Below are 23,928 nucleotides of genomic sequence, written 5' to 3' on the forward strand. Positions count from 1 at the left end.
AAGGCAGGAAAGAAGAGCAATGCCCCGAAAGAAGAAGCAAGTCTTGTCTCTCAGCCCTTTGGTGTCCCAAGCAGCAGTTGCCATGGCCAAGCTTTCCCAGCCCAGCTGCTGCCAGCATCTCCCCAGCTTGCCATTGCCACCTTCCTGGGTGAGGCGCGCGCGCATTTGCCATTGGCGCTGTTGCCCATCCCTGAGAGTGGCAAGCTCATCCCCTAGCTCCAGCACGAGAGAGGGGAGAGGGCAAGCAAGAGGGGCAAGGGCTGAGGAGCGTGGCTGAAGCTGGAGCAGGTGCTTCACGCGGCTGGCAGGCCCAGCTCTCTGGGCGCTGGCTCTATGGCAGCGTCCCCTGTTCATGCTGTGCTGCCTGGTGGTGCTGGCACCTCCTTTTCCTTGCTGCCAGCTGGGGGCCGGGGGGCAGCAGGCACAGCGCTGGAGCCTGGCACTGTCGGCGGGGCGCTGGGCAGGCTGCTGGGGCTGCTGGAGGTGGGCTGCGGCTGCACACAGGCCAGCTGGCACGCTGGCCCCAGCGCCTTGGCCCTGGCCCCCAGCGGCTGCAAAGTCTCGCTGGGGGTCTTTGTCCCCGCGTGCTGGTGCTGCAGCGTCTTGGCCCCGCTGGCCTGGGGACAGAGCCTGTCCTGGGGCCACACGGCACGGGGCTCCCCACTCGGAGTCTCCGGCAGCAGCCGCGCTCTGCGGGGAGGTGGCGCCGCTGCTCCTTGCCCCCCTGCAGCCCCCGGGCTTCGCGCTCTCTTGCTGGGTGCCGTGGTGCTGTTGATCGCCAGCTGCTGCCCGCTGCTGCCTGCTTCCCTGCTGCTGCCAGCCACCGTGCTGCTGCCAGCCGTCTTCCCCTGGCACGGTCTCTTGCGGCCTTGGCCAGCCTGGCCCAGCAGCGTCTTCCTCTCCTTGCCGGGGGGGTTCTCTGTCGTCGGCCTCCTGTGCTGGCAGCTCTGCGCTGTCCCGGGGGTGCTGCTGGGCGCAGGGCGCTTGGCCCCCCGCTTGGTGCCGGTGGACGCAGGGGCAGGCGGGGGGCTCTTGAGGGGACCCAGGGGGCGTTTGGGCAGGGGTCTCCTATGGTCACTGCGGCCCTTGGGGTTGGGGCGTTTCTTGGGGGAACTCGGGGGGGATTTGGGCTGGGGTCTACTAAGGGCACTGCGGCCCTTGGGGTTGGGGCGTTTCTTGGGAGAACTCGGGGGGGATTTGGGCTGGGGTCTACTAAGGGCACTGGGGACCTTGGGGTTGGGGCGGGTCTTGAGGGAACGCTGGGGGGGTTGGGGCAGGGGTCTACTAAGGGCACTGAGGAGCTCGGTGTCAGGGAGGCTCTTGGGGGGACTCAGGGGTGGACTGGGTAGGGGGCTCCTAAGCGCACTGGGCAGGGGACTGGCTGCAGGGCTGAGCGGGGGACTCACTGCTGGCACGACGGGGGACTGCAGCGACAGCCCACCCTCAAGCTTCTCGGGGCGCAGCCCAGGGGTTGAGGGGACCTCACCGAGGGCTCCTGTGGCTTCCAGTCCCTGCGTGCTCGGCTCCTCGATGTCCTCGCAGAGGTCGGGCAGCTGCAAGAGGAAGCGGCTGAGGGCAGGACTGCTGGGCAAATCGGGGAAGGCGTCCTGGGGCTCCACGGCATCGAGCCAGCTGAGCAGCTCCTCCATGCCGGGGATGGGGATGTCCAGGTCGGCCAGGAGCTCGTCCTGCATGTGCTGCAGCTGCTGGCTGTCCCCTGCCAGCTCTGGAAAGGCCTCGGCAAAGGCATCAGGGCCCAGCTCGGGCAGCTGCGGGGGCTCCTCAGGCACCTGCGGGGCTGTCACCGCTGAGGACGAAGCAAGAAAATCCCCCAAGACGGGCGATGTCAGCTTTCCCATGGCCCCTGGGTGTGGGGCGCCCAGCGGCCGGCTGTGCCAGCCCCAAACTCACCGTCAGGCGTCGCCGTCTGGGTGCTGGCGGTCCTTGGAGCCTGGGCAGGCTTGGGGGCAGTGGGGCCGGGCAGCGGGGGCCCCTGGTCCTTGCTGAGCCCCACGGCGTGCAAGCAGGGCTCCGGCAGCTGCCCCCGGCTGCTGCTCAGGGTGCGGGGCGTGGGGAGCGCCTGCCCCCGCAGCGGAGGCCCCAGGGCGAGGGGTGGCGGGGGGTTGCGCTGGGCGGGGGCCTGCAACAGGCAGGTGCCTGCGGGGTGCAGGAGCTCCCCATGGAGCACGGCCCTGGGCCCCAGCCCCAGCGCATGGTGGGGTACCAGTGTCCCCGTCACCATGGGCTGTCCCCACTGATGGATGGGGACACAGGGAGGAGCGGTGTGGGGGAGCTGCCCCCCGGCGGGGAGCTGCACCAGCTGCAGCTGGTGCCCCATGGTTGGGAGCTGCACCAGCTGCAGGTTTTGCTCCACAGCGGGGAGCTGCACCAGCTGCAGGTTTTGCTCCACAGCGGGGAGCTGCACCAGCTGCAGCTGGTGCCCCACAGCGGGGAGCTGCACCAGCTGCAGCTGGTGCCCCACGGCGGGGAGCTGCCCCACAGCAGGGAGCTGCCCCCCGGCGGGGAGCTGCCCAAGCTGCAGGTGGTGCCCCTGGGCTGGGAGGTGCCCCCCAGGTGGCAGCTGCACCCCGGCGGGGAGCTGCAGCACCTGCCCCTGGACCCCTGGCACCACGTGCCAGACGGTGGCCTGGGGCAGCGCGGAGGGGAGGGTGGGTACCTGCGGGGGCTGCAAGGGCAGCGCCGTCGCTCCGGGGAGGGAGGGCAGCAGCCAGGCAGCCACCGTTGGCGGCACGGCTGGGACAACGAAGGGGGAGTTTTGCGTCTGCGCAAGCCGCGGAAGCCGTCTGGGGAAACCCTCTGTGGGAAAAAGGGCGCTGGGCTGAGCTCTGGGGCGCTGGGCTCGCCAGCAGGGCCGCAGCCCCGGGAGGAGCGGGAGCCGGCTGCTGGACCTGCCATGGTGGCTGGAGAGTGGGGCGGTTGCTTGGGGAACCCGGGCAACGGGGGTTCCGTCCCAGCGGCTCACCAGCCCCTCGCCGACATCTGAACTGACTGGAGAAGGCGGCTTCCAAAGCCCTCCCATTAAACGGACTACATTTGAATTCTATGCTAAAATTGGTGAGCTGTACAGAATAGTAGGACAAAGCTACCTGCTTTGATAGCAAATGGTTGCCCTTAGGTGTCCTGGTTTCAGTTAGCACAGCTCATTCTAAGCCAAAACACAGCATTCCACCAGCTACTAGGAAGAAAATTAATTCTGTGCTAACTGAAACCAGGACATTAGGTAAGTTACAGTCATATGAAGGTTTGACTGGACGGCATCCTTGGTTTACTAGTGATCAAAGCTGACCAAATCCTAGCCACAGAACACAAGCGTTCACTAACTTGCTAGAGAGAGCACTTAGGAATGCAGGAATTTAACTGCTTTAATGCTGCTCTTTCTCTCACGTATCTGCAATTTCCTTAAATCACAAATTGTCACTAGCTATCCTTGTTCATTTATTCAAAGGAACATGATTCTGGTTGAAAAGGCACTCTAACAAGTCCTCCGTTGTTCCTAGTCTGTCCCTAGCTTCTTTGAGAGGTTCAATACAGTAGAAAATTAAAAATAATAAACTAGCAAATAATTAACGTGTGGAAGTGGTCTTTTTTCAGATTAGATTCCACCATTCAGAAAATCCTGCTTAAGAGACATTTTTTCTTTGCTTTGAAAGACTGACCTTCCCCAAAAGGAAACTAATTAGTATCTTTAGGCTTGACGAAATACTTGAATTCCTCAATTTAACAGAATTGCTTTGCACAGCCCTCCTATCCTGCTTACCTTGCAAGCAGTGTATCCAAGTGGGGTGGGTACTGCTGTATTTATCAACGAACATCTCTTTCACGTATATAGCCCAGGGATCCCCATGCCCCGCACTTGTGTAATGCATGCAAGACGTTGACTTTCTTCCTCTACTTTGGACTGGTTTAGAGAGAACGAGTTCGCCATCTGCTGGCCAGAGAATTCACTGAAGCCCGAAGAGCAGTAGAGCAGAGGCATTTTCTTCTGTGCTCTTCCTGATTTTTCAGCTAGAAGAGATACTTCCAGTCTAGTACAATCAGGATTCTTTTGACATTAGTATCGTAAAAAGTCCATTTTTGCAACACTGGAATTTGAAAGACCTCCGTTCAGTCCCTAATTTTGTTCTTGATAATGGGACAGATTGCATGAATGTTGGCAAGAATGTGTGAACAACCAGCCTCCCCTCCATGTCGTATTTTAAGATGACAACTTCTGGTGCTCCCTGTCTCAGAAAAGAAAAATGCTTGGAAACAATTGCACTCGCTCTTAAGCTTGAAGAAACTTGTCAGTGCCAGAATCTACTGACTCTGGCAATTTACTTCATCATCCAAACTGGGCAAAAGATATGAAAACCTCTTCGGAGATTTTACTTCTCCAAACATTACGTAAAAGGCATTCAGCTGTACAGCAAGAAGCTGAAATAGCTGAAGGTAGTATGTTATTCACGTGAATTATTCAGGCAGGTTTTTTTTAGGAAGGCTGTGATTCATTAGAACATTACTAGCCTCTAAGCCTCATGGCATCACCTTCCATCTTGACTGCTAAACCTCCTTGCTCCCTACTATCTTCTTTGCCAAGATACAGCTGTCCACATTTACTTTTCCTACTTGGCTGGACTGAATTTAAGAAGGGAGCTTGCAACTCTTCCTCTTGTTTGCCACTTCATCATCAAACCAAATGAAAACCATTTGCCTTTAACCTCTTTATTTCAGGCCTTCTTTCCTAGTGGTCATTCAAAACTGGGAAAAAAAATAGTCTACCAAGTGGGGTTTTTTTTTGATTTGATAATAAATCTGCAGACTGTTAAGTCATCAAGCACTTCAAGACTGTTTGAAATAATCTCGAGATTAATATAAAAGGAATTCCTCACACACGCTGCGGCCGCTTACCTTTAGTATAGTCGTTGGATGCGATGGAGCAGTATTTCTTGCTTTCGCCTGCACTGGAAGTCTTCCCTTCCTTGTAAGGTTGTTTACTGCTCTCACTTCTGCATTACTCACATGAAGAGCCATCTGGAGGATGGCATTCTTCCTTCTTCTCCCGCGTTATCTTCTGGAAACGAGGATCTAAGTGTTCCAAGGAGCCTTTTGCTTTCCTGGTGTTTCTCCTTTTTCTTCTTTTTCTTCTCCTTTTTCTTCTTTTTCTTACGCTTGCGATTGGCATTGTCAAAGTGGAGCGCACAGAAACACAAATCATGAAGTCTGAAAGAAACATGCAAGTTAAAAAGGGAAAAAAAGATGTGGCACTTGTTGCCTATATGAAACTTGATTTATTTTACCACAGGTGATGATTTGCAGCATGTCAGCTATTTTGTGGTGCTTTGTGCACACGCAACTTACTTTAGATGCAGCAAACTTAAGCCGTCAGATTGAAGGACCATAGGTCCTGGTTTGTACACAGATCATTAACAACGGCTAGCTCTGGAATATGTGCAAGCAGAAAAAATCTTTTAACCTAATCTGGAATGGTGTACGGATGTGATTCGAACTATGTGGTCCAAAGCTAGTGCTCTGACACAATTCAGCAAGAGCTTTCCTGTCTTCACTGATCAACGTAACAACATGATCCCCAGCCAGCTGATGCTATCTAAATAACTTAGAAACTACCAGAAAAAAAAAAAAAAAAAAAAAAAAAAAAAAGGAAGACATGAGAAGCACCCAGAAAAGAATTAGGATAAAAAATGTGGAGTATGCTGGAATCCTTGCTTACTTGGAATCCTTCTCTCCATCTTTATCCTTAGACTTCTGTTTCTTCCAGAACTTGTGATATTTTTGCATTTTTTTCACCACCTAAAAGCTCCTTTTCTATCTTTCTGTCTTTCCTTTCTATTTCACTTTCACTACCTTCTGCACGGGTATATTTTCTTTTTCTGTTTCCTTCTGTTTCATTTTTCTGGCGACAGTTCTCCAAATGAGCTGACACAGGTGGAAGCGCATGTCTTTCACGAGAATGTCTTCTGGAATGTTGCTGAGGTACCGAGCAACGATGCAAGTCTGCTCGGGGTGTGCTAAAGCGACGTACATCTTCCTCTCTCAAGAGGGAACCGTGAGGCCATCTGCTTTTGTAATGATAATGCTTATGTGACCTGCTGTAGTAAATTGCAGTCAATCTGTCAAAGGCTGAATCGCCGTGAGAGAACTTTCTCTCTCTACTGTCTCCTGTCGCATGAGGTGAATAGTAATCACTGTAATAGCTACATCTTTCCCATCTCCGTGCTTTGTCTCGATAGTATCTTTCTCTGCTCCAACTTCTTTCCCCTTTGGATCGGTAGTACCTATTGCTACCTTGTTCTGATCTTCCTCCGCTGCCAGATCTGTACTTTGAATATTTGACTGCTCTTCTGCCATTCTCAGGGCTGTTTCTTTCACGAGGGAAAGATCTGTACCTGCTTCCCTCCCAGTACTCCTGCTTGTGACTCTTTTGCTCAACAAATTCCACGCTCTGAGAACACCTCCTCTTGCTGGAAGGACCTGCTTTTTGACTCTCCTTCTCTTCACTAGGAGCATGTTCCCTCTTGCTTCGGTAATGCTCTTTCTCAGTGGTTTTAGTCTTGTCCTTTGTATCTTGGCGTCTATCTGCAATAGCTAAGGAAGAAAGATTGTTAGAGCTACATTCAGTGTCAGACTTGAGAGAGGAAGTTTGCCGCAATTTCTCACCAGGCTCACAAGACTCTTTGCCGGACAAAACGGTTTCTTTTGAAATGAGGTCACGTTCTTTTGATCTTCTTGGTTTCTCCTTGTCTCTACCGTCATCACATTGGTACTGGGCGAGGTATTCATAATTCCCAGGAGATTTCGGAGGTTCCGCAACACTGCATAAAATAAAAACCCATTTCTCACTTCTGCTGAAGGACGTGAATATTAAGAGTAAAACCTTCCAAAGGCAAACAAACAAACAAAAACCTCCGGACTACAGGAACGCTCGCAAAGATATGCCATTTAGAAACCTCTCCTGTGATTAGGACACCTTCTTCAGCTCCCAGAGAAAGTGTTTTTTCCCCTCTTGCTTCTGAAGCCATTGCACTAAAAAAGCAAACGCATCTGTCTCCTTCCACCTGCTGCTCTGAGAAAAAAGGCATAGGGGCGAGCGGGGAACAGCCAATGTTTCTCCAGACAGTGGAGAAAAATGGAAAAACATTCTATAAAGGAACACAAGTTCTCCTTGAGGCACCAACCTGCATCAGAGTGATATGCTCAGTGCTGATCATTAGTTCTGTTCGTGACACTGGACACACAGTATGGAATTGTACTAATTTAAATCCTTCCATTAAATACTATTAGTAGACAGATAAAACTGTAACGAACTTCCATAAAGTCTTGTCTTAATCAGACTGTGCTCATTTTACCTCATTTCCTCTGACAAGCTGTTCAGCTGGCTGGCTGTGAAGGACTCCGTGATGACTTCTCGATTGACTGAAGGCATAGCTCCAGGCATCTGCAATTAAAACGCACAAGTCAGCAGACAAAAAAATACTATTTGTAGTAGTACTGAGGACTAGTCTTGTCAGAATTTCTCCATTAAATGGTAAGCAAGACCGCTGTGAGTTGTATGCATTATCTACACTTCAAAGATAACCCCAACTCACCCCCCAAAATCTACTTTATGAAACTTAGGAATTTTTATCTCAGCTGAGCTTAAGTTGACAAGTTCTAATGTAAGCTCAGGTCTGCAAATTCTAAGGGGATAATACCACAAAGTCTTACGATCACATGTGTGCTGTGTTTTCTCAGTATTTCACCTGAATTAGGAACACAATAAACACTCCCGAATACATCGTAGGTGAGAAACTCTCGATGGAGCAAATCTATGTTTCAAGCGATCCATTTGTTTTAGAAAAGAACATCTCAGAAGGTTTAACAGGTTCAACTCGGCAAGTGGAATCATCAAGTTTCAGTCCGTTTTCTTTAGATTCATTAACTAACCTAATAGCACCATTTAGTGAATCTGTTTTTGGCAGCTCATGCTGGGATCTTCCTTTGTCAGCATTCTGACAGGAAGAATTGGAATGCTGCAATGTACGGACTACCTTTCCAACCAAAATTCCATTAGAGGACATTGCATTGCAATTCCTTTGAAATAAGCCCTTTGACTCCTCCTCAGATTTTCCTGAAGATTCTGCACCATAAGGGACTGTGTTATCAGAGCTGAGTTTAGGATTTTCATTCACTGTTGGCTCCACAAAAATTTCATCAGAAACTTTTTTGTTTGTTTGCATTTGCTTCATTTGCATTACTGAATTTGTAATTGTGGATGCAGGAACAGCCTGGTACAGATCTTCATCCTCCACAGCACTGCTAAGAAAGTCAGGCTGTGACACAGTCTGACGAGCAGGCAATTTATTGTGAATACTGATGGTGATCTTCTGTTTTCTTGACGTATCAGTCATTGAAGGCCTGGTAATTGCCTGGTTTTGAACACAGGCCATTGGTGGTGCTGAAGATGGCCTTTTTAGGGTGACACCAGTGGTCTTTGCGTCCTCTTTTATGGATCCATTTCCATTTAAATGGCTTGAATTCTGTATTTAAAAAGAAGAAATTGCAAGATGGATTAACGCAAACACTGCATGTAACATTTTGAAACACAAAACTCTCCTACTGAGTGTTTCTACAAATGGTCTTAACACCTAAAAAGAAAAACACACTGCCCTTTAAGGATAAATGCAAGTCCAATAAGCGTATTCAATTCCTGCTTTTGGTTTACTGCAGATTGGTATCAAATTAACATCATCTTTGAAAACCAGCCAAGCAACTTAACATTACCTGCTGCTATTCCCAAATATATTTATTTTCCCCTTTAAACATACCCTGAAAAGCCTGAAGTAGTTGTTCTGGTGCTCAGGAATAAGACATTTAGTTTTCCCTGTCTTAGCTAAAGTGACGAGGATAGGAGAAACAAGTCCTCTTTTAAATGATTTGAGGATTAGTACACTCTGCTTAAATAGTCAAAGAGCGTAGCTCTCTGTGCTTTAGAAAGCTGTCTTGGAGGTATAAAGTAATGGAGTCGCATGGCTGCACAATTTAGCAGTAACCACTGTTTGAATGACTCTGGCTGTAGCATGAGGGCTGTGAAGAAAGCTGCAGCGTGGGAAGGAAAACAAAACTAAGATGCCGAAAACCAAACAAAAAACCCCACACCAAACCCCAAACCCACTAGCAGTTTGGTGCCGTTATCTGCCCTCCCGCTTCCCTGAATTACCTTAATCATATGAGGAAGAAGTCGTGGTCCCATAAATCCAGCCTGCTTACTATTAGCCCCCTGCTGACCAGGAGGGAATGAACAGGGATAAGATGGTGCTGGCAAGTAAAACGCACGTTCTCCAAGTGTCAAATCATAGCGCCTTCAGAAAAGAGCAGTGATCGTAGTTTAGTTTTTCTTTCAGCCTACTCTTGGATTAAATCCCATCCTATCATTTTAGAGGAACAGCTCATACGATATGGAAGCCTTCTCTACAGAAGGCTTCGCCAAGACTACAGACTGAAAAGTAGAGAACAGTCTTCCTACTAAGACTACCACTTGCAGAGCAATAATTCATTCTTACACCACAGATGACCTTAATTTCTCTCCTTCTCTAAATTAGCCAGCTACAGATAACACATAGATAGCAATTTACACAAGTGCTGCAGTTTAAGGCCAAGCAACAAAAGATAATAAACGACACAGAGAATTTCAGGTTAGACAGAACTGAATTAGACAAATAATAATCTTCTCCCAGGATAGCAAGAAAAACACTTGCAAAACAGAAAAATATCAATAACAGGAAAGTAAATCTCTTCTGAACACATTTTAAGATTTGTTATTACCTGATATAAAAAAGTATGTAAGCTTGCTGACCAAGAACTCTTTTAATGTCAGTACGCACTACTTTAGCATCATTCATCTGATACCAAAGTCCATTACCAGCCTGCAAATAAAGACAACGATTTCTTTAGGTGAATTGCACATTTTCCAATTGAAATCACGGATAGGAACAAAATACACACATGTCAAATAAAAATATAATGAAATCTTTTTCCCTAGAAACAGTAGCTGCTAGTCATGCTTTAATTGGTTTGCCAGCACAACCTTTACCCTGTTAGAAATGCTGTTGACTTCTACCTTTACATAGCATATATAGTGTCCTGAGTGACAGCTGACACCGTGATGTACCAGCACTGCATATAAGGCATAGAGCAGTGGTTCTCCCATGGACTGCGACATGTAGGCTCTCAGGTCCAAATACTCCGGATATTTCACCTCCTAAAGAGACACCAAGAAGATAGAAAAATTATCCCAGAGTACTTCGTGGACTAGCCAGAGAAAAACACTTCCAAAAAACACAGACTAGAATTTATTTCTAGAATATATTTCTAGAATATATTTCTTGATTCACTACAAATAAGTCTTCCCATAAACAACGGTTAAGACTAGAAGTTGCAGAGAACTGTTTCCTGATGAATCAGCCTTCTCAGAGGAAAGCATATGCTTCTTGTCAAGCGGGAACTTTATTGATATTAAGAGAAAGAATAAGCCATAGTCGTTAGTCTCCTCAGAAATGTGATTCTGGGCCAGCATCTGCAAGAAAGAGCAGTGAGAGCCTGGCAGGGCCTGCAGGGCTCCCTGCAGCCTCTTCTTCTCCCACCTTTGGGCAGGGATGGGGCAGCGCCAGCTGGCACCAAAGAGGCACCAGGCGCGGGGAGCTACGGGGGCTTGCCGGCCCCAGGGACCATGCGTCCGTATGTCCTGCGGGAGCTGGCAGTTTGGGGGTAGATGGGCACAGGGCTGTGCCTGTGTGCCTGAAGGGGCACACGTAGCCCTGCTGGGAGCAAGGTTTCATCTGGGAACTCACAGCCAAGCGACGGATGCAGGTGTCTTCGGTGACTTCGGTGCACCAGTTGCACAGCGGCAAGTCTTCCGTCATGATGTTTAAAACTTTCTCCAGGGTCCTCGGCATGGCCAGGATCACCTCCCACATGCCCAGGTCAGTGCTGCAAGCCCAGAATACTCTGTCAGTGAGGCTGCCTCAGCCGCAGGGCCACAAACCGGGCCAGCCCCAGAGGAGCCAGGCTGTCCTGCAGCCCCTGTGACTTGGGGAGCACTGAGGGCCCAGCCTGGGCAAGCAGGAGGGGGCTGAGCTGGTGTTCCCTGGGGGCAGGGGGACTCTGGGCTGCCTTGGACAGCTGGGCTGCTGCAGCCCTGGCTGGCCCAGTAGGGCTGGAACACATTGGTGGGAAGGAGGGCTGTGCTCCCTGGGGATGTCCTGCTCTTTGCCATGGCTCTGGCAAGCAGAGAGTCTCCAGGTGCATCTCCCGACATGGAACAAGCCCTCAAGGATGTCAAGGCCAGGACCTGTCACATGGCGGAGAGAACTGCAGCAGGTTCTTGACTTCTTCCCTGGACATCTTGTTGGTCAGCTGGAGAAGCAGGGAGTCCAGGCACTGCCGCGCCGATGCCGTGTGGATGCTGCCCAGGTTTTTCCTGATGCACTCCATGATCTTTGGCACCTTGGGGGACAAAGTGGGAATGGTGTTGCCAGCAGACTGCAGCCATTTCCACAGCTGCCACTCAAACTTTGGCCCCTTCCATTGCTCTCTGCTGGCTTCACGTGGCTTCTGGAGCCCAAGAGACCCCGATGTGCCAGGGAGGCAGGGAGGGAGGCAGGGAAGGAGAGAGGAACAACGCCTGGAAGAGCTCAAGGGCAGGGCCATGGCCACAGGCCACTTACATGTGTCAGCCAGTAGTCAGGGTCCTCCAAGACTGCATCCAGCACACTGAAGGCCCCCTCCTTGTCATGGATGCTGGAGTCTTGTAAAGCTTTAAGAGCTATGTGGATGATGTCCAGCCTCTCAGCAGGGAAGAGGTGTCCTCCAAACCCCTGTGGGAAGAAGGAGGAGCGAAGACATGCCTCACTGAGTGTCCCAAGGGTGCTGCTTAGCTGAGCAGCAAGGGCAGCTCCGGAGAGAAGGCCCTCGGGGGAAGGGGTGAGGATGGAGCATATGGGGCCAGAGTGCTGGCCCTGCAGGTAACCAGGGCTTGCTGGTGGCCAGGAGGGCTGGAGCTGCTGCCGGGACACAGGGGAGCAGCCTTCACATAGCCCCAGCCTGGGGACAAGAGGAACCCTCTCACCAGGGCGAGTGAGGCCGTGCCAGCCCCACCGGTTCTGGACCCCTCTGCTCACACCAGATGCCTGCTGATGCTGCGGACAAGATCCCCAGCAAGGCCAGAGCTCATTACCTTGGCAATATCACAGGGAATGGACAGTACAGAAAATGGAAATCTTGTATCCTTCAATATCTTGCGGCGCTGCACATTAATTTTCCATGTCCTTTGTCAGTGAGCTTTCTAAACAGTGGGAAACAGCGAAGAGTCAGTAGGGAAGAGCATCTCTGCCAACAAGCTTGCCAAATGGTGAAAAGCACTTTCACTAGGAATGGTTGAGGAGGGAGGCTCAGACCCATGGCGAGGAGAGTGATGGGCAGGGATGTAAAGCACAAGGTGAGGAGTGCTGGGAGCAAGAGGGACCTCAGGGATGATGCAGAAGGAGGAGAAGCAATGGCGTTGGGTGCCGCGGGGGTAGCAGCGTGTCACAGACCCCCTTCTGCTCGGGGTCAGGATGTGCAGGAAGCCCCCTGACACCTGCTTGCAAGACGGCAGGGAGCAAACAGTCAGGGAGAATTCTGGAGGGCGTCACCATCCCTGGTGATGCACGGCTGGCTCTGCTGTTCACTCCTCGGGGAAGATGCGGTTTGTGAAGTGCTCATCGATTGATGGCTTAGACTGGGGGAGACCACAAAACAGCGTGGTAGGTGATCTGGGGAGGGTTGGGAAGGACAGCAGCAGAGAACTGCTCCTGGACGTCAGGTGAGCGTCTAGCTTCTGCGGAAAACGATAGCCAGAATGCTGCAGGAAGCTGCTGTGAGGAGCAGAGGAGGTCAGGGAACCTGGCAGAATTCCGTGGGCAGCCTCCCCCAAGCACAAAAACAATCCTTCACAATACTCGGGGAGAACAAGCAGACAAACCAGCAGATGTCTGCGTGCAGACGGATGCTGCCCACCACATCTTCTCTTACCTCTTCCTTCTGTGAGGAATGCATAGAAGTGATAAAGAGCATCCAAAGCTCTGATTCTGGTGGTATCTTTGCCACCGCTGAAAATGAAGAGGTGGCCCAGCAGCTGTCCCAGGATGGGGATGTGGACCTCTTTGTGGGTGCCAGGGCTGCCCTTGCATTTTCTAGCAGTGAACAAGGTCTGGGCGAGGGAGAGAGGAGAGAAGAAGGGTTAAGTGGAGGCAGAGAGCAGGACCTGGGGAAGGAAGAGCAAGGGCAAAGGAGGGACGAAGACCCTTTCTTCAGGGCAGAGCTCTGCTGAGGCCTCCACCTGTGCCCAGTCTTGCTGCACAGGCACCCCCAAGCTGCAGGATGCTCTGGAAGGTAGGTGTCGTGGTTTAACCCGGCTGGCAGCTAAACACCACGCAGCCGTTCGCTCACCCTCCCCCCTCCCTCTCTGGGACGGGGGAGAGAAATGGAAAGTGAAGCCCGTGAGTTGAGATAAAGACAGTTTAATAAGACAGGAAAATAATAATAATAATAATAATAATAATAATAATAATAATAATAATAATAATAATAATAATAATAATATTAATAATAATAATAATAATAATAATAATACAATGATGATAATAGTACTACTAATAATAATATGTACAAACAAGTGATGCACAATGCAATTGCTCACCACCCGCTGACCGATGCCCAGCTTAACCCCGAGCAGTCCGGCCCCCTCCCCCCGGCTAGCTACCCCTATATATTGTTTAGCATGACGTCAGATGGTATGGAATACCCCTTTGGCTAGTTTGGGTCACCTGTCCTGGGTCTGTCCCCTCCCAGCTCTTACTGCACCCCCAGCCTGCCCGTTGGCAGGACAGAGCAAAAGTCTGAGGTGTCCTTGGCTTGGTATAAGCACTGCTCTGCAACAATTAAAACATCGGGGTGTTATCAGCACTCTTCTCATCCTAAGCCAAAACACAGCATTCCACCAGCTACTAGGAAGAAAATTAATTCTGTTCTAACTGAAACCAGGACAGTAGGGAAGGGGAGACAGGCTGGCTGAAAGGTTCCTGGCATCTTACCTTCCCCAAATATGTGACCAGGAAATCACTCATCCTCTCAATCTTCTGCAGGGCAATCTTGCGCACAGCTGTGTTATGGGAGGTGGCATAGTGCAGCAGCGCCTGTGAGGAGAGAAGCTGCTGGTCTGCCCTTGGAGCTGATGCCTTCTCCAGCAGAAGCAGCACTGCTGAACCCCTGGCTGTGCTCACGCCGTCCATCAAAGCTTCCCCCAAGGTGGAGCAAAGCCCTCAGCAGGGCTCCTGCCCCTGGGTTCCCGCCCCTGGGTTCCCTTGCAGGCTTGCCACAGATCCACCAGCCAACTTTGTGGTCAGGCAGACAGGCAGATGCCACCTGCCAGTGCAGCCTCAGCTCCTTCCTGCGCCCTCCCCCAGAACGTGGCCCTCTGTCCCCTCTCCGTGAAGGCTGGCTTCTGTGGCTTGAACCAGGGGTCCGCAATGGGGCAGGGATACAGCCACTGGACGGTCAGGAGATCAGGGCATCAGGGCCACGCTCCCGTGCAGGATGGGCATGTCCCTGGGGATCTCTGCCCCATTCACACCTGGCAAGAGAAATCTGGAGGGACTGGGGGAAAGGAGGAGAGCAGCTCCAGCTGCCGCCACTGTGGTGCCCAAGGAGTGGGCTAAAATTCTCCCACTGCTTTGGCACACGGTGATCTCTTGGGGTCTGCAGGGGCTGGCCCAGAAGTGCCATGGGCAAGGTTTTGCTGTGACATGAGAGGATTCTTCAGAGGGGAAAGGGTCTTTGACCACAGCCAGGGGATGCCAGGCTCCCAGAACTTGGTGGGCTTCCCCAAAGGAGGTGGGCGCCTGCCTGCAGTATGCTCAGTCCTAGCACTAGGGGTGGGCCATCCACTGCAGCATGGACATTCGTTACCCCCCCAGCTGTGGAACCACTCCTGGGAAACCGACTCTTTGCAAATGCCAGACCTGCAAAATATTCTGCAACTCCTCGCCGACACTGGAGATTGGACAGTTGCGTACAAAGGCCTGCAGCATGATTTCCATGGCGTTCATGGTCTGCAAGGAGGACAGAGGATCAGAGAAGCATTTCTGAGCTCCTTCTCACCCCCAGGAGCTGACTGAACCTCCAGCAGCAAGGGAGGACACATGCACCGCCTCACAGAGCCCGGGGGTGACTTTGGGGCTAAACAACTTCTGTGTGGAGACCTCCTGAGAGCACTGGATCAGGCCAGAGAAGGGGAAGGGGAAGAAGAGATTAGGCCGGGAAAGCAAATCTGGGCCCCGGCCCTGCATTGGTTGTCCGGTTGTCTCAGCATGTGGGAGCATGGCAGCAGCCCAGCGGGACTGGGGGTGTCGCTACCTCACCCAGCACATACCTTGGTGTAGAGATCTTTTTCTGCCGCTGACATGTCCAAATAGGGAGGCAGAAAGAAGACGCTCTTGAAGCAGGCATGCAGGAGACTCTCCTTTTTGCCATCCAGTGCTGACTCCACTGTGGCGCTAAGAAGGGAGATAGGAGCTTGTTGGATGCTGGTGCTGGAGTGGTGCCTCAAGGCTTAGGGAAGGAGGACAGGCATCCATGGGAGGACAGGCATGGCCCTGGGAGGACATGTCTTGCCATGGACAGGCATCCCTGGGAGGGATGGGAAACCTTCCCGCCAGCTTCAGGGCCACCAGGACATTGCCCAGGGATGCGCTGGCCAAAGTAGGGGCTTAGCAGGTACCTGAGCGTGGCAATAGTTAGCATGGCTTTCATTCGAAACGCTGTGTGCAAACTGTCTGTGGGCTCCTCTTCCAGCAAAACCTGCAAAACACAACCAGGATGGGACGTGGCAGACTCTCGCCCCTAGTGCCTACTGCTGAAGGCCCAGCAGCACACCCAGTCCTGCCTTGGGCAGCTTGGTTTGTCTCCACCTGTGCATGGTTTGTCTCCACCCCCCCTGCCCCAGCCTCACAGGGGGCTGGCGCTCGAGGGGCCTTGCCCCTTCCCCAACCCGCCACGCGTCCCCTCACCTTGATGTTCTCTGCCAGCTCCATTTCGCGGCAGAAGGCGTCCATGTCCTCCAACAAGGAACAGTCTCTGCACATGGTGCAGATGCTCTCCAGGAACTTCATTTTCTTTTCCTCATCCTGGCAGCCACAGAGAGAAGCACGGGGAGCGTGAGGGGGGAGAACCAGAGCCCACAGCACTGGAGTGCTGCGACGTGCGGTGCTGTCTGAGACACACAGAGGGCAGCAGCTCTGCCCAGCCAGCAGCGCTCCTGCTGCCTGGCAGCAGGGCCAGGGCCCCGTCAGGACACACCAGCACAGCCACGACAGAAGTGGCTGCCCTTACCTTCTCTGTGCTGACAAAAATCTGGATGAAATTCTTGGCTTCCTCTTTGCCAAAATCCCATAACCAGGCATCTAGCAATGGAGAAGAGCGAGCAGTGCTGCAGTGAGGGGCTGAAGGCAGGAGCGAGGAGAGGAAGGGCCCCCAGCACGAGAGACACACGGCCCTGCTGGAGCAGGTCCAGAGGAGGCCCTGATGCAGATCAGAGGCCTGGAGCACCTCCCCTAGGACAGGCTGAGAGAGCTGGGCTTCTTCAGCCTGGAGAAGAGGAGGCTCCAGGGGGCCCTTAGAGCGGCCTTCCTGTACCTAGAGGTGGGCCTGGCCGACAGGATAGCTGGGGAGGGACTCTTTCTCAGGAGTGCTGTGACAGGACAAGGCCTAACAGGTTTAAGCTAACGGAGGGTAGATTTCAATTAGGTATTCAATTAGCAACAAATTCTATACTCTGAGGGTGCTGAGGCAGCAGGATCTGGGCCCCCTCTAAGCTCCCTCCCAAGCCGGGGCGAGGCCATGCTGGGTTGGGCTCCCAGCACCCCCAGCATCCAGGTGCCCTTCTTCTCCACGGGCTGCAGCACCAGCCCAGGGCCTGCTCCACCGGGGGCTCCTCCACGGGCTGCAGCGTGGAGATCTGCTCCATGTGGGACCCATGGGTGCAGGGGAACAGCCTGCTCCACCAAGGGCCTCTCCACAGGCCACAGGGGATCTTCTGCTGAAGAGAGATCCACAGGGGATCTCCCTGCGGCCTTCCAGTACGTAAAGGGGGCTCATAAAAAAGATGGAGAGCAACCCTTTGCTTGGGCAGGCAGCGATGGGGCGAGAGGGAATGGGTTTAAACTGCAGGAGGGGAGAGTTAGGTTAGACACGAGGACGTAATTCTTCACTGCCAGGGTGGGGAGGTTGTCCAGAGCCGTGGATGCTCCGTCCCTGGAGCTCTGGAGGTGGTCGTGCCAGCACCATCCAGTAGGTACTTGGTGGGCCAATACCCCCCAGTACTGCCCAGTACTCCCCAGAGTTCACAGTACCCTCCCAGTGCCTGCCAGTACTGCCTGGAAGCCCCCCCAGTATCCTCCCAGTGCACCCCAGTAGCACCCAGAACCCCTCAGAACTCCACCATTGACTGCAGTACTGCCCACAGTCCCCCAGTGTGCTCATAGTATCCCCCCAACACTGCCTAGAACACCACCAGCATTGCCTAGAGCTCCCCCACCATGCTCCCACTGCCCCCCAGTACCCTCCCAGTGCTGCCAAACTCAGCCCCCAAGCTCCCCACCACCCCCTGGAGCTGCCCATTCGTGTCCAAGCCCCCCAAAACCGCCCCATTCCCCCGCCCTGCACCGAAGCTGTGTGCCCACAGAAACACTCCCAAACCCACCCAGAACGCAGAGCAGAGCCCCCCCCCCAACACCCCGTGGCGGGGTGTCCCCATTGCCTGGATCCTCATTAAGGCCCCTCATTACAGCACCTCGTTAAGGCTGTGAGTACTGCAAAACCAGTGCTTTATTTCACAGCTTTGGCCGCCCACGACAGCGCCCAAATAGGGGGATGGGTGTTAGGGTCCTCCAAATCCCCCCAAAATACCCCAAAACTACGGCCTGGTCCCAGTCCCCCACGCCCAGGGATCCCCAGGCCTCCTGAGACCCCCAGATCACCCTGAAATGTCCCCAAATGTTCTCCTGGGACAATAAAGGGTCCTGCCGTGTTTTGGGAGGGGGACCCTGGATCTGTCCCGGACCTCTCAAACCCTCCATAGGGACATGGGAGGCACCCCGCCCCCCCCCCCCCCGGGTTCCTCCCAAGCCCCCCGTGGGGAAACGCGGTCCCCCCACATCCCCTTCCAAAGCCCCTATGGAGGATATAGGGTCCCTCTGTCCTGTTGGGGTTCCCCCCCTCCCTATAAAGCCCCTGTGGGTGCCCCCAAACGGTGGGGACAGGCATTGGCAGCAAGGGGGCCCTGGTGGCCTCGTGCCCCCCCCTCTCACTTGGCCGTCATCATCTGCACGAACTCTGCCGGGAGAGAAGGGGATGCTCAGAGGGGACAGGGACGCAGCGGGGACACAGCAGGGGTTGGGGACATGGCGGGGGGACAGGAACACAGCAAAGACTGAGGGAATGGGAACGGGAATGGGAAAACGTGGAGTCTATAGGGACGGGGACAGAGCAGGCATGGGGGTGCCCCATGGGGACAACGGGAGGACACGGGGGGGGCCGATCCCTTGGTGACAAGGGACACGTGGTGGTCTGTGCCAGCAGCACCAGGACAAAGGGTTCTGCGAGGGGTGACAGGGGACACAAGACCCTATCCTGCTGGGACAGGGGACACGGAGCTGGGGGATGTAGCAGTGTCCTGGCCTGAGGGGCCCGCGGGTGACAGCGAGTGCCCCGTGGGGTGACAGCAACGCCCCGTGATGTGACACCAGTGGCACGGGTACCCCGCGGGCAGCGCCAGCGCTCACCCTCATAGTTGACCCGCCCGTCCCCGTCCATGTCGGCCTCGCGGATCATCTCGTCCGCCTCGTCGTGCGTCAGCTTCTCCCCCAGGTTGGTCATCACCTGCTGCAGTTCTGCCACGCTGATGTACCCGTCCCCGTCCTGGGGCCGGTGGGGACACGGCCGTGAGGCCACCGTGGCCACGGCCACCCGGTCCTGAGCCCTCATGTCCTGCAGCTCGGCCTCGGTGGGGTTCCGGCCCAGGGAGCGCATGACGGTGCCCAGCTCCTCGGCGGTGATGGTGCCGTCGCCATCCTTGTTGAAGAGCGAGAACGCCTCCCTGAACTCTGGGGACCGGCACCGCGGGGCCGAGGTCACACGGCTGCCCCCAACCCCCCCCCAAAAAGGGGGTCCTCCGGGGGGGTGGCGCAGGGGGGCTCACCGTCGGTGTCCACCTCCTTGATCATGTCCTGCAGCTCGGCCTCGGTGGGGTTCCAGTCCAGGCTGTGCCCCCTCCTGCACCCTGGAGCAAGGGCCCAGTCGGGGGGCTCTGGGGGCAACAGGGCTGTGCCTCACTGCCAGGGCAGTGCCTGGGGCTGCCAAAGGCTGCCCCAAGAGGGACCCAGGGGCTGGGCTCACCAATGAATCTGACGGCCTCAAGTCGCAAAAGGGTCTGCGTGTCCTGCAGGTAGGGCTGGCTCTGCTGCAGGTATTCTTCTACTCTGCCTCTGTCCTGCTGCAGCTGGAGAGAGAGAGAACGCAAGGTCACGGGGCTTGCACAGCCTCTCCAGGGTCTCCTCCAGCATCCTGGGGGCAGGGAGGGCAGAGGGGCCTGCAGAAGAGCCCCCTGGGGCTCTGTGCTGGCAGGAAGGGAGCGAGGATGCGGCTGCAGGCAGCGGGCTCTGGCCGGGCACGTTTGCCCAGCTGGGGCAAACCAAGTTGGGTCCTTACCAAGCACTCCCCGATCCTCCACGTCTGTTCTGTCATGGCCAAGCGCTTGAGCTCTTTGCGTTGCAGAAACTCTGCAGCCGTGGCGAGAGCTTCCCCAGAGGCCTGCGGAGCAGCAGAGGTTGGGAGGTAGCACCACAGCCTTGGGGGACCCTCTGTCCCCTCCTCTTGGCAGAGCTGCGAGCCTTTCCCAGCGCGTTATGGGAGGCTGTGGTGGGGGACAGCGTGCACTGGGTTCAGTGGCCAAGACAAGGCCACGGGACGGCCACCATCGGAGGCAGCTCACGCTGCCGGCCAGAGATCCCCCAGAGCAACCCTGTGGTGTCTGCACAGCCTTGCCCACGTAACTGCTCAGCTCTGAGATCTGTACCTTTGCTACGCTCTCACTCTGGTCTCTCATGCGAAAGTAGAGTGGGAGAAGGCTGCTGTGCACTGTCCTCTTCATGACCGGCACCGCGGGGCCGGGGTCACACGGCTGCCCCCAGCCCCCCCCCCAAAAAGGGGGTCCTCCGGGGGGGGGCGCAGGGGGGCTCAACGTCGGTGTCCACCTCCTTGATCATGTCCTGCAGCTCGGCCTCGGTGGGGTTCCGGCCCAGGGAGCGCATGACGGTGCCCAGCTCCTCGGTGGTGATGGTGCCGTCGCCGTCCTTGTCGAAGAGCGAGAACGCCTCCCTGAACTCTGGGGACCGGCACCGCGGGGCCGGGGTCACACGGCTGCCCCCAGCCCCCCCCTCCCAAAAAGGGGGTCCTCCGGGGGGGTGGCGCAGGGGCGCTCACCGTCGGTGTCCACCTTCTTGATCATGTCCTGCAGCTCGGCCTCGGTGGGGTTCCAGTCCAGTCTCCTGGACTCTTCCCTCTCGCTATTGTGCTTCCCCATGAGAGCAAGGGCTAGCAATCATGACCCTGCTCCTAGCTGCTTGTAGGCTGTTTCATCTCCCTCTTCGTCCTGGTTGCGTGCTCTACAACAGGCTCCCACCTTCTGTCAGCCTTACTGCCCTTTCCCCTGACTCTTCCTCAGGGACACTCAACCCTTTCAGCGGCACTGCCCAGCTCCAGGCTGGGAGGCCATTCCCTGACACCACAGGCCACCCCGTCTCCTCTCCCTCGTTCCTATGCCTGCATTGCTCCTCCGCCTTCCTCAGCATTTCCCTGGAGCAGGGCAAGGCACGGGGGCCTCTGCCGCTGTCCCCCCAGCCCTAGCACACCCCCCACTGCCCTCACTCACCGCTGAGGATTTCATTCAGCTTCTCCTCGCTCTGGTCCTTGCAGTAGCGCGCAGCAAGACCTAGACACAGAGATCCCATCAGAGCCCCGCTCCCCAGCACGCTCCCAGCAGCGCAGCCCCTGGCCTGGCCAGCCAGGCTGTGCCCCCTCCTGCACCCTGGAGCAAGGGCCCAGTCGGGGGACTCTGGGGGCAACAGGGCTGTGCCTCACTGCCAGGGCAGTGCCTGGGGCTGCCAAAGGCTGCCCCAAGAGGGACCCAGGGGCTGGGCTCACCAATGAATCTGACGGCCTCAAGTCGCAAAAGGGTCTGCGTGTCCTGCAGGTAGGGCTGGCTCTGCTGCAGGTATTCTTCTACTCTGCCTCTGTCCTGCTGCAGCTGGAGAGAGAGAGAACGCAAGGTCACGGGGCTTGCACAGCCTCTCCAGGGTCTCCTCCAGCATCCTGGGGGCAGGGAGGGCAGAGGGGCCTGCAGAAGAGCCCCCTGGGGCTCTGTGCTGGCAGGAAGGGAGCGAGGATGCGGCTGCAGGCAGCGGGCTCTGGCCGGGCACGTTTGCCCAGCTGGGGCAAACCAAGTTGGGTCCTTACCAAGCACTCCCCGATCCTCCACGTCTGTTCTGTCATGGCCAAGCGCTTGAGCTCTTTGCGTTGCAGAAACTCTGCAGCCGTGGCGAGAGCTTCCCCAGAGGCCTGCGGAGCAGCAGAGGTTGGGAGGTAGCACCACAGCCTTGGGGGACCCTCTGTCCCCTCCTCTTGGCAGAGCTGCGAGCCTTTCCCAGCGCGTTATGGGAGGCTGTGGTGGGGGACAGCGTGCACTGGGTTCAGTGGCCAAGGCAAGGCCACGGGACGGCCACCATCGGAGGCAGCTCACGCTGCCGGCCAGAGATCCCCCAGAGCAACCCTGTGGTGTCCACACAGCCTTGCCCACGTAACTGCTCAGCTCTGAGATCTGTACCTTTGCTACGCTCTCACTCTGGTCTCTCATGCGAAAGTAGAGTGGGAGAAGGCTGCTGTGCACTGTCCTCTTCATGACCGGCACCGCGGGGCCGGGGTCACACGGCTGCCCCCAGCACCCCCCCAAAAAGGGGGTCCTCCGGGGGGGGGGTGCAGGGGGGCTCACCGTCGGTGTCTACCTCCTTGATCATGTCCTGCAGCTCGGCCTCGGTGGGGTTCCGGCCCAGGGAGCGCATGACGGTGCCCAGCTCCTCGGTGGTGATGGTGCCGTCGCCGTCCTTGTCGAAGAGCGAGAACGCCTCCCTGAACTCTGGGGACCGGCACCGCGGGGCCGAGGTCACACGGCTGCCCCCAACCCCCCCCCAAAAAGGGGGTCCTCCGGGGGGGTGGCGCAGGGGGGCTCACCGTCGGTGTCCACCTCCTTGATCATGTCCTGCAGCTCGGCCTCGGTGGGGTTCCAGTCCAGGCTGTGCCCCCTCCTGCACCCTGGAGCAAGGGCCCAGTCGGGGGACTCTGGGGGCAACAGGGCTGTGCCTCACTGCCAGGGCAGTGCCTGGGGCTGCCAAAGGCTGCCCCAAGAGGGACCCAGGGGCTGGGCTCACCAATGAATCTGACGGCCTCAAGTCGCAAAAGGGTCTGCGTGTCCTGCAGGTAGGGCTGGCTCTGCTGCAGGTATTCTTCTACTCTGCCTCTGTCCTGCTGCAGCTGGAGAGAGAGAGAACGCAAGGTCACGGGGCTTGCACAGCCTCTCCAGGGTCTCCTCCAGCATCCTGGGGGCAGGGAGGGCAGAGGGGCCTGCAGAAGAGCCCCCTGGGGCTCTGTGCTGGCAGGAAGGGAGCGAGGATGCGGCTGCAGGCAGCGGGCTCTGGCCGGGCACGTTTGCCCAGCTGGGGCAAACCAAGTTGGGTCCTTACCAAGCACTCCCCGATCCTCCACGTCTGTTCTGTCATGGCCAAGCGCTTGAGCTCTTTGCGTTGCAGAAACTCTGCAGCCGTGGCGAGAGCTTCCCCAGAGGCCTGCGGAGCAGCAGAGGTTGGGAGGTAGCACCACAGCCTTGGGGGACCCTCTGTCCCCTCCTCTTGGCAGAGCTGCGAGCCTTTCCCAGCGCGTTATGGGAGGCTGTGGTGGGGGACAGCGTGCACTGGGTTCAGTGGCCAAGGCAAGGCCACGGGACGGCCACCATCGGAGGCAGCTCACGCTGCCGGCCAGAGATCCCCCAGAGCAACCCTGTGGTGTCCACACAGCCTTGCCCACGTAACTGCTCAGCTCTGAGATCTGTACCTTTGCTACGCTCTCACTCTGGTCTCTCATGCGAAAGTAGAGTGGGAGAAGGCTGCTGTGCACTGTCCTCTTCATGACCGGCACCGCGGGGCCGGGGTCACACGGCTGCCCCCAGCACCCCCCCAAAAAGGGGGTCCTCCGGGGGGGGGGTGCAGGGGGGCTCACCGTCGGTGTCTACCTCCTTGATCATGTCCTGCAGCTCGGCCTCGGTGGGGTTCCGGCCCAGGGAGCGCATGACGGTGCCCAGCTCCTCGGTGGTGATGGTGCCGTCGCCGTCCTTGTCGAAGAGCGAGAACGCCTCCCTGAACTCTGGGGACCGGCACCGCGGGGCCGGGGTCACACGGCTACCCCCAGCCCCCCCCCCCAAAAAGGGGGTCCTCCGGGGGGGGGGGAGGGGAGGCCCTCAGCCCCACTACCCGGGTCCCCCTGACACCACTTGGCCTCTGCTGAGTGCTCTGGTGACACCCCCAGGCACTCCCAGTTCCCCCTCTGGGTGTCCCAGTTTCCCCCCCCATCGCGTGACCCCCTCCCCCCCACCCCAAACGTCCCGCTCGCCATCCCACCTGCGATCTGCTATGGCCACGTGGGCAGCTGCGGTCGTGGGGGGGGGGGCTGTGGATGCTGGGGGTGGTTTGGGGGCGCCTCGGGGTGGGGGCACCCCACGGGGTGGGGGGCAGC

General features: G+C 56.0%; 2 protein-coding genes and 1 long non-coding RNA gene across 4 annotated transcripts in view; all 3 read right to left on the minus strand.

Annotated features, from left to right (window-relative positions):
• Positions 1 to 5,841, minus strand: part of LOC311428181 — a 46,028-nt gene extending 40,187 nt beyond the window's left edge. The window contains exons 1-4 of one of the 2 annotated variants that reach the window (XR_014687605.1): positions 5,729 to 5,841; positions 4,909 to 5,220; positions 3,779 to 4,241; positions 2,721 to 2,817 (exon numbers count right to left, since the gene is read on the minus strand). This is a non-coding gene — a long non-coding RNA (uncharacterized lncRNA). Of the gene's footprint in view, positions 1 to 2,720; positions 2,818 to 3,778; positions 4,242 to 4,908; positions 5,221 to 5,728 lie in introns of those variants that run through there. The other variant, XR_014687604.1, reaches the window with a different exon arrangement.
• A 1,519-nt stretch (positions 5,842 to 7,360) lies between these two features.
• On the minus strand, positions 7,361 to 12,226 carry LOC311428190 (ubiquitin carboxyl-terminal hydrolase 42-like; the record flags this gene model as incomplete). Its single annotated transcript, XM_084539726.1, has 9 exons — positions 7,361 to 7,453; positions 8,253 to 8,534; positions 9,215 to 9,356; positions 9,820 to 9,920; positions 10,115 to 10,255; positions 10,845 to 10,983; positions 11,345 to 11,499; positions 11,721 to 11,870; positions 12,176 to 12,226. The coding sequence occupies 9 exons, from the start codon at positions 12,224 to 12,226 to the stop codon at positions 7,361 to 7,363; spliced, it is 1,254 nt and encodes a 417-aa protein (XP_084395852.1).
• LOC311428178 (maestro heat-like repeat-containing protein family member 7) lies at positions 10,934 to 16,347 on the minus strand. Its single transcript, XM_084539720.1, has 10 exons — positions 16,101 to 16,347; positions 15,812 to 15,891; positions 15,464 to 15,587; positions 15,054 to 15,143; positions 14,127 to 14,228; positions 13,066 to 13,243; positions 12,230 to 12,337; positions 11,721 to 11,870; positions 11,345 to 11,499; positions 10,934 to 10,983 (listed from the first exon to the last, which is right to left on the minus strand). The coding sequence occupies exons 1-7, from the start codon at positions 16,200 to 16,202 to the stop codon at positions 12,306 to 12,308; spliced, it is 708 nt and encodes a 235-aa protein (XP_084395846.1). The 5' UTR covers positions 16,203 to 16,347; the 3' UTR covers positions 10,934 to 10,983; positions 11,345 to 11,499; positions 11,721 to 11,870; positions 12,230 to 12,305.
• Between the last annotated feature and the right edge of the window lie 7,581 nt (positions 16,348 to 23,928).

Source organism: Aythya ferina (genome assembly GCF_964211825.1).
Source record: "Aythya ferina genome assembly, contig: HAP1_SCAFFOLD_36, whole genome shotgun sequence".
In the NCBI taxonomy this organism is placed as follows: Eukaryota; Metazoa; Chordata; class Aves; order Anseriformes; family Anatidae; genus Aythya; species Aythya ferina.

What these genes read in the sequence shown, in the direction of transcription:
- LOC311428178 (XM_084539720.1), bottom strand. Translation starts at nt 16,202, where the DNA reads ATGAAGTTCCTGGAGAGCATCTGCACCATGTGCAGAGACTGTTCCTTG. An exon ending in CTAACTATTGCCACGCTCAG is followed by an intron (nt 15,588 to 15,811) that starts GTACCTGCTAAG and finishes CTCCCTTCTTAG; the next exon opens with CGCCACAGTGGAGTCAGCAC. An exon ending in TGGTCACATATTTGGGGAAG is followed by an intron (nt 13,244 to 14,126) that starts GTAAGATGCCAG and finishes TCCCTCGCCCAG; the next exon opens with ACCTTGTTCACTGCTAGAAA.